This window comes from Musa acuminata, chromosome BXJ3-3 (genome assembly GCF_036884655.1).
Source record: "Musa acuminata AAA Group cultivar baxijiao chromosome BXJ3-3, Cavendish_Baxijiao_AAA, whole genome shotgun sequence".
In the NCBI taxonomy this organism is placed as follows: Eukaryota; Viridiplantae; Streptophyta; class Magnoliopsida; order Zingiberales; family Musaceae; genus Musa; species Musa acuminata.
The window spans coordinates 33788589-33797078 of record NC_088351.1 but is presented as its reverse complement, the minus strand read 5'-3'; the positions used below and the strand labels follow the sequence as shown (position 1 = coordinate 33797078).

The 8490-nt window shown below is 36.9% G+C and overlaps 1 protein-coding gene across 1 annotated transcript; it reads right to left on the bottom strand.

The window, feature by feature from the left end:
* Positions 1–62: 62 nt before the first annotated feature.
* Positions 63–4697, bottom strand: LOC135633273 (uncharacterized). Its single transcript, XM_065142570.1, has 4 exons — positions 4244–4697; positions 1587–1728; positions 547–640; positions 63–476 (listed from the first exon to the last, which is right to left on the bottom strand). The coding sequence occupies exons 1-4, from the start codon at positions 4648–4650 to the stop codon at positions 178–180; spliced, it is 942 nt and encodes a 313-aa protein (XP_064998642.1). The 5' UTR covers positions 4651–4697; the 3' UTR covers positions 63–177.
* Positions 4698–8490: the final 3793 nt, after the last annotated feature.

Sequence of the window (8490 nt, the reverse complement as noted above, 5' to 3'; positions counted from 1 at the left end):
CCCAAATAATGACAGTAAACATCTCTACATGTACATATTACTGGCAAATAACTACACAAACAGAAGAAAGAAGATTAATAGTCATACATGGATACATGGATACATGGATAACAGAAGAGTTTTCAGTGCATCCCAACACACAAAAGTACAAGCATTTAGTCCTGACAGCATCTCAATCTATACTCTTTTGAACAATACAACCATGATTACGGTAATTGCCAGAGTCATTAAGGATGCTCCCATAGGAAACTGGGCAAATGGTCCATCAGTAGTCTTTGGGCTGGAAGTCCCTGATGAATTCCCGAAATGTTCTTGAAGGAGGCTGGATATGTTGCATGCGATTTCTACCACTTTATTCTTCACATTATGCAGAAAGTCTGAGAATGCTGGGCTTTTATTTGCTTTGGCACAAGAAGATCCATGATCGTTTTCAGCAACAGGCACCTCTGTGGTGACATTTGGTTCAGGATGAACAACTGCAGAAGAAACTGAGATCAGTCTCATTCGTAACAACTCAGATGTTTGTAGAGGTGAATAGATGCTTACCTGACAGGTGAGTTTTGTAGAATTCCATCACTTTTTCGTTCTTCATCACAGAGTTCCAGACATTCTCATCCGAAGCGATTGAAGCAACCACAGTCTGCACATAGAATCACAGAAATAGACTGCAATTCCCAGGGAATCTACATAGATGTTTTATGTTTAAACCAAGATATAAAAAACAAAAGAACAAGAATCAGCCAAGTACCACAATGTGTTCAAATCCTAGTGATTCTCTACTAAAGAAATATCATCTGAGCAGATGACGGAAATTCTGGCTGCTGTCATATTTATGTAAATGAGTCACCAAATTTCACCAATGACGAACTTTCAACAGTATAACAATATTACAGATCTACAAGCAAATACTAGACAAGTTACAATTCTGCTAATGACAGTGGTTGAGTCCTTTGGGTCATTATTACATTCTAAGTGGATACTAGACAAGTCATATAGCTACTGACAATAATTGAGTCCTTTGTGCCGTTATTTCATGCTGAAGAGCATGATCTCATCAAACAGTACCACCATTTGACTTTCCATGTAATCTGCAGTATTTTAAGTGGATGACCGTTAATGCCGAAAGTAACTTAACAAACATAAGTTGCTGGCAAGACACAAGCATTACTCTGAATGATCCTTAAATACGATAGCAAGTTTGGACAGGAAGACAATCATGTACAAGAGGAGGTGAACTACATAATTTGGTAATTAGAGGAAAGAAGAAAATAATATAAAAATTGTAAGGAAAACTGCAACTATATGTACATAAAATAAAAAAAATGAACGATTAGCAATCATCACCTGAATCCTTCTAGTCAGTATATTGTCCATCACAACCAAGATCTTGTATAAAATATTACAAACCACTACAAAAATGCTTAACCATGAATATGAGACATAGGGTTATGCTAGTGTGAAACGCTAATATCATGTGCAATAGAAAATTTTAGCAATCATAAGTATGCTCAAGAACAACAAAATCCATGCCCAAATTCATGCAGAAGTGTATCTTGAGATCCCAAGACTTCTGTATTATTTTGAACCTGAACTTCAGGGCTTCGTTGCAGCAGTGAAAATGTTTCAACCACATGCCTAGGCATTGATGGAATGATTGATGAAGCTTCATGGTGGGCAGACCTATGAGCAACTTCTATGGCAGGAACATTGTGGCTTGGAGGATACACCCTGCAACAAAGGCACTAATTAGTGCACTGTGTTAAGTTTCAACATGTGCAGTGGCAACCCACTTGTATGCTTCTCTTAACAATTGCTTTTAGTCAATAGACTCAATACCATGTTGTGCTATTAGAAACTATGCCTCTCCCTCCCAGACCACCATCACAGACGACAAAGAAAAGTTGAAATTGTTTCGTAGATGAAGCATGAGTTTGTACCATGAAGTCAACTTTGTGTTTTTTCTTTCCTTTTTTTTGTTGCATAAGAATCAGAAAACTTTGATGAAAGTACAATACAATATCTTATATAAATCTCAAATGGTGGAGGAAACAGTTCAGCGCCCTTGAATCTCATCCATCATGTAATTACATGTACACAAATTTAGAATGCAGCTCAACCTACTCTTCTGTGTATAACTATGTTCCCGATTATGACATCAACATTATTTCAAAGAGTGAAAGAGAACATGTGAATCCTAAGAGATGTTTTATGCACCAAGGTAAAAAACATAGGACTTTGCTGGATTTTAAATTCCTTAGATTCCTTTCAAAGAATCCTACCTCTTATTCACACCTAACACTTGTCTAGAATCATTATTTGTCATTCTACCTTGATAGAACATTAACCTATAATAAAAAAATAAAAAAAATAAAAAACATTCACTGCAACATAGCTCCTATTAACAGTCTATTAGGGCAAGGTACATGGCCATGTCCCATAATTTAAACACATAGGTAAGGGTAATCAAATGCCTGCATACTGTTTCTAACCAGGTCCTTTTCGTTTTTTTTCCTTCACCTCATGACATCTAAAAACAAAATCAAATTTTCTTGTGCACTAAATCCTGTCAATATTTGTTAATTAATGCTATGTTGGAGCAAAGTTGAAACTAATTTAGCTTACTGTCTTGGTTGTACTAGAATTAGTCAAACTTTATTTTCCTATTATTTCAATAGAAACATTTGTTAGACTTCTATTGTTTTGTTTATGTATTTTGGCATCATAATTGGGTTAGAAGCCGAGATAAGGACATTATGTTTCAGCTTTGATCACATTTGCTATTTATAGCTTAAATGAGTTTGTCAAGGGATTTATTTATTGGCATTGCTTATAGAAATCTAGCTGGTTATAGTTATTTATGTTTATCATAACATCCTTCTCTCCTCAGTTAAAGAGTCCAAAATGAACTCAAGATCTGATTACAACAGGTATCGACCAGACATGTATCTTGATATATTCCACTCAGTCCACTCAGTTGATGCTATCCCTATAGAGGACTCCTTATTTTAAGAGGGAGTATTTATTTGAATCAATGTATTTGTCGTACTCCATCCATCGATTAAGATTACTCCCATGGGTATACCCATGTTTGTTTACTTACCTCTTAAGATAAATGGTACTAAAGAATTGCTTGTGGTATTAAGTATTTTCAACATTTCATTAGTTTACAGGAATAAAAAGATAAATATATTCAATTCACATGATAAATAATGTGATCAAGACACACAAGAAGATATTCTTCAAAATGAGGTCAAAATCTGAATTAAAGGAGTGAAAAATAGTTCAAAGAGATATCCCAATCAAAGATAGAAATCTGATCGAGGATCAAGGTTTAAGCTCCAAATAACCATGATATAGATAAATTTAGAAAATATTTTCATAATTAAGTAACCTAATATGGTTGGTAACTTATCTTATGCAAACCCTAAGTAGTTTAAGGGGTTATTATGATTTCTCTACATTATGTGAAATTCTCAGTCCAAATTTATGATGTATCATGTGTTATTCGAAAAAAAATATTTGATTTGATGTTACCATCAGACTTAATGATGTCCATTGGCCCTCTCTATGTTTGGCTTCTGCTCTTGTCATTTTTTTAAATAATCGATATGAGGAGAAAAACCATAATTCAATTTCTTTATAAATAAAAAAATTATCTTTGGCCCTTAAATTTGTTACTGGAGAAACTCTAAACAAGTTGTCTATATTCCTCTCGAACACCAACACTGCAAAGCCAGTATGTTACACCATTATCCCCAATATCCTAGCCAATCTTGCATTAGCCAACACATTAAAGCTTGTAATCATTTACAGTAAGTTCATGTCCAGTATGTGAATGATTTCAATACTGAGATCAAACTTGCTTGGTATTTTTATTAATCATAAGATATCACAAATTGGAGATTTAACTGTAGTGATCTTACCTAAAAGATTCCGATCACTAAAATTGACCAATAAAATCTTCAAAATGAAATCAAGAACTCAAATATGTTTACCTTTTTCCCCAGAAAATCCTCATTTGGATGCACAGGCAAAAGTAACTTTCTTATATCGCGTACAATATAACTAAAGACGACGGAAATGAATAGCTTGAGCCACTAATGTCAATCCTACTAAACTTGTGCCCTTCACAAAATTTCCGCTCATAGAACACGGAATTTGGGGGAAGTATTCCCGATTATTAGATAAAGAGAGAAACTCCATCAAACGTTTAAGAAAAGGAGAGTTCAAAGACGAAGCTTACTTGTCAAAGGCATCTATCAGATCGGAAGTGGCCTCCTTGGCCTCCTCCAGTGTCGGAATGGACCCGAACACGAGCCTTGAGGCGGGTTGCACCGGATCTAAGGTGATCCCCTGCTCGTACTCTGCCCACCCATCGAAGTTCTCGTCTTTGGTCTCCCGGTCATGGGTCTCCAACGGCGGCCTCTGGACCGCCGAGACAGGAACCGCATCTTGGAGACCGTTATCGGACGTGGAGACGGAGATCGACGGCCCTCCCTCGGCGGCCGGTGCCGCTGCGGAGACGGTCACGTTGACCGGTTTGAAAGGCCACCGCGCGATTGCCGACGCACGGCCGGCGAGCGGGCTGACCAATCGGTAGCCGCAGAGGGTCGCGGCTTTCGCGGCGGTTTTCATGGCTCCTCCACTCATCTCGTTCACTCAGCCGCTCTGCGTCTCTCACCCGCGTGATCCCCAGAGGTTAAAGCCGAGCAGAGGAGCGCATCAGGCAACGACTTACCATACGACCTAGCGGACGACAAGTGGCGTGGCGCTCATCGAGAAGGTGAAATGGTTGCGATCCGATTCGCGACGGGACACGAAAGCGAAGAGGGATCCTATAAAGTTGTCGGGAAAAAACGGAGAGTAATGTTTGGCGTTACCGACAGACTACCCGCCGATGGCTCCTTCTGTTCGTGTCACCACCGGGATGTGTGGGGCCTACCTAGAAAGGCTTGCGTTGGGAGAAGAAAGCGAAAAGAGGGTAAGTCGAGCGGGTAGGATGCGATCTCAGACTGGATTCGAGGAATCGAATAAAGAAGCCACGATATTGCTTCGTGTTGACGCAACGACGTCATCTTAGTATTTCTTTCTCGCTTAAGGTGATATTAGACTAAATACATATTATTTTTATAATTATTTATTTTTAATATTTAGATCGTTATATTTTTAAAAATTATATTAATTTTTTTATATTTATGAAAGTGAAATAGTGGCTTCAACGAAGCTATCCTCTATTTTAATTTTTAATTTTATTAAAATATTTTTTTTAACTTTATATGCAAATCTCAATATTTTACTTTCGTAATCATAGATATTTTAATGTAATTTTTAAAATATAAAAAATAAGATATTAAATATAACTAATTATAAGAGATAATATATAATTAGCATTTTGATCTTATTTATTTTGTGAAATATATCACGTTGGTAAATCATAAGAATTTATTTCCTTTTGAGCCAATTTTTTTTTTAAATATAGTTATTTAAAGGATAATTTTCAAAAAAAACAATTTTATTTTTTTACAAAATCTTAATTTTTTTAAAAAATAAAATAATAAAAATAATCCTCAAGTAATCGCTCCGTGGTAAAATGACGATCTTGGCCCCCTTTTTTGGGATATGTTTCATTATAATTTTCTCTTTTGAATATAATAATTTACTAAAAAATAACCTATTTAATCCACAAAAAAATCATAATTTAAGTTTCAGCTTGAAAACCATTTGGTTCTTCTTTTTTTTTTTAATTATTTTATAATATTTACTAAAATAACAAACATAACTAGATGGCATAGAAGTCATTTCGCTTAATCTTTCATACCTATTAGTACACTTACCGCAGTCGTACTTCCTCTGTCGCTAACGCAGGCAGCTGCGTCTTCCTCACCTTCTCCACAGTAAACAATGGAGCCAACCTGCCTCGAAAGAGTCAAAACAATAATGGTTGAGTCATTACCGAGCATCTAATATAAGATACGATCCGCCTCGACACACACCTCCACCCTCGTATCTCCAAGCTTCCTCCTTTAAAGCCCCGAACGATCGATGCGTACTGTTCTATCGATGACACGCTTCCTTCTCCCCCTCACTCTGGTCTTTCTTGATCTCGTGGCAGCACTAGCAGTGGCCCGGCCGACGCACCTTGCTATGGCGTGGCCGGGGCACCCGAGAGCACGTCGCGCCACTCGATGCATCGCCACCGGTCGTCGGACAAGTCGGTGGCGGGGGCCGGGGTGATCCTTGGAGGGCTCGCCGCCGCCATCTTCGCGCCCGTCTTCGCGTACATCCGGGTCACCAGGAAGAGGAGCTCCGAGAGCAAAGTGTGATCTTGTTCTGCTCTGCTCTTCGTTTTCCCTGGGATCTCAACGGAGGCATGCATGCTCATGTAATATTTTGATGTACAGAAAATAGCGTAGAGAGAGAGAGAGATCTTCCATTAAACTATATATTTCCTTCCTATTTGTTCTCTGATCTGAATGCTTACAAGAACTTGGTGTTTACATCACTCTGTCTAATGGGTAATGGATCTCCCTGTGTTTTCTTGTCATGGAATTCCTTTGGGGGCTTATTTAATTATCTTTTTTCAAAGAAAAATATTTCAGGGATATAATTTCTGTGATAACAAGAAATTCTCAAAGATTTCAAGATATCTTTTTACCAGTAATTCAAGATACCAATACACTAGAGTGAAAATAAATCATGACAATTATGAGCAATATAAAATAGGGTTAGCTAGATATCTTGTTGAACACACAACAACAACTATTATTCTCAGTATATATCTTCTACTGACCATAGACCTGAAAAATAAATATATTGCACTCTTTGAACTAAAGAAATGTGCATTAATTGTAGTCACATGAGAGAGGCTACCAACAAGCAGAAACAAGTTGTTAATGCCAATAAGTGGAAGAAGATAAGAGTGGCTATCAATTGAGCCATGAAAAGTACAGAAACAGCAGAAAGGTTTGGATGTAAAATTATTTGGCAATCTTTTTACCTCTAACACAACAAAAACAATGGAATGAATGTACATGATGAACTAATCAAAGCATTGGGACCCATGCAGCACTGCTGCAGTAGTCACAAGAAGCATAAGAAAGTCAAGTGTCTCTTTCTTTTCTGAGCAGTGCTTTTGAGACCCACAAACACAGAACAAAAAGAAAAAAAAGCCACCCAAAAAAATATTGCTGTGGGATTGATGGGGAATTTAGAATTAGGGTCATCAGGATTCCTTTGGCACAAAGCATTTCCAACATTTTATTCAATGCTTTCATGCTAAGGCAAAAAGAGGAAGAGAAAGTAGACTGAAAGGAAGAAAAATGCAAAGCATCTTCAATTCTTTTTCCTTGATTTTGCTTTTGGAATCCTTTCTTTGTCTACAGTAAACCTGGTTCAGTTAGAACACTTTGAACAAGAAGCACTTGCAAAGTCAAAAGGTGAAATTAACACCAAAAAAATGTCTTGAGCTATGTTTTCTTTGTTTACCATCAAAATAAACATTTTTTTCAAAATTAACTTGAAGCAAGCATCATGGAGATACATTAGCAGGACACACAGATATACGTTAAAATACTAAGATTTGGTGAGGACTTTTCTACAGACTTAAATCACTAAAACCACCAAGAACAAGAAGAAAAATCTTTATTAAACTAATATTTGAGTACTTGAATCCTACTTTCATGGGGAAAAAAATAGATTGTATTAATTATTTTGATGTGAGGAGATGCAGTTTGAAGCCTATCTGAAAATATTCAACAGAAAACAAATTACAGTCATCTACAGAGTACAACAAAAAGCAATTCAAACTCAATACGACATCAGAATTCAAACACAGCCAAGTTTGGACAATTTAATTGCAGAAAATGTTTCACTTGGATGAAACCCACAGCCACAACTCATGTCACACAACTCAGATAAGTAAATAGCATCATATTATAGCACTCTTCAATTCACAAAGTCAGTATTTGCAATTGAATACAGTATATTTTGGAATGAACAAACAAATCAGAAAGAATTAGACTGAAATCTGTAGATCAAAGCAACAAACAAGAAGGAGATCCAACTATCGAAGCAGAGTCCAATCTTATTGGTAAAGGAAATCAAGGACTGACATTGAGTTGCAGCAGAGGTACAGGATTTAACAGCAGAGTTATCATTAGACAATGAATCCCCAAATCAACTATATTCAAAACCAAAATTGGAAGACCAAATCAAGATGAAGACCTGTTTCATCTAGAAATGACTCTCTTCCACCCTTTAGAATCCATGCAACCCAGCAGAGAAAAAAGAGACTATATTACTTCAGCACAAATTCATAATCAAGATTGCATCTTTAAGACTTCTCCGATCTCTGTCCCAAGTCTCTCTTTCCCTTCTATGGCCAAGTGGTAGCAACTACGACAGCTGCTATTGGCCTCTCATCTGATTTTAATTACTCAACAAGCAAGCTCTTTAAACAGAGAAGATGAAATCACTCAAACAATAAATAGG

Bases quoted from the DNA above. Each gene is read 5' to 3' on its own strand.
- LOC135633273 (XM_065142570.1), bottom strand. From the start codon at position 4,650: ATGAGTGGAGGAGCCATGAAAACCGCCGCGAAAGCCGCGACCCTCTGC. The intron at 1,729-4,243 runs GTAAGCTTCGTC...CCTTTGTTGCAG, and splicing joins CTGATAGATGCCTTTGACAA to GGTGTATCCTCCAAGCCACA. The intron at 641-1,586 runs GTTCAAAATAAT...TTCTATGTGCAG, and splicing joins AACGAAGCCCTGAAGTTCAG to ACTGTGGTTGCTTCAATCGC.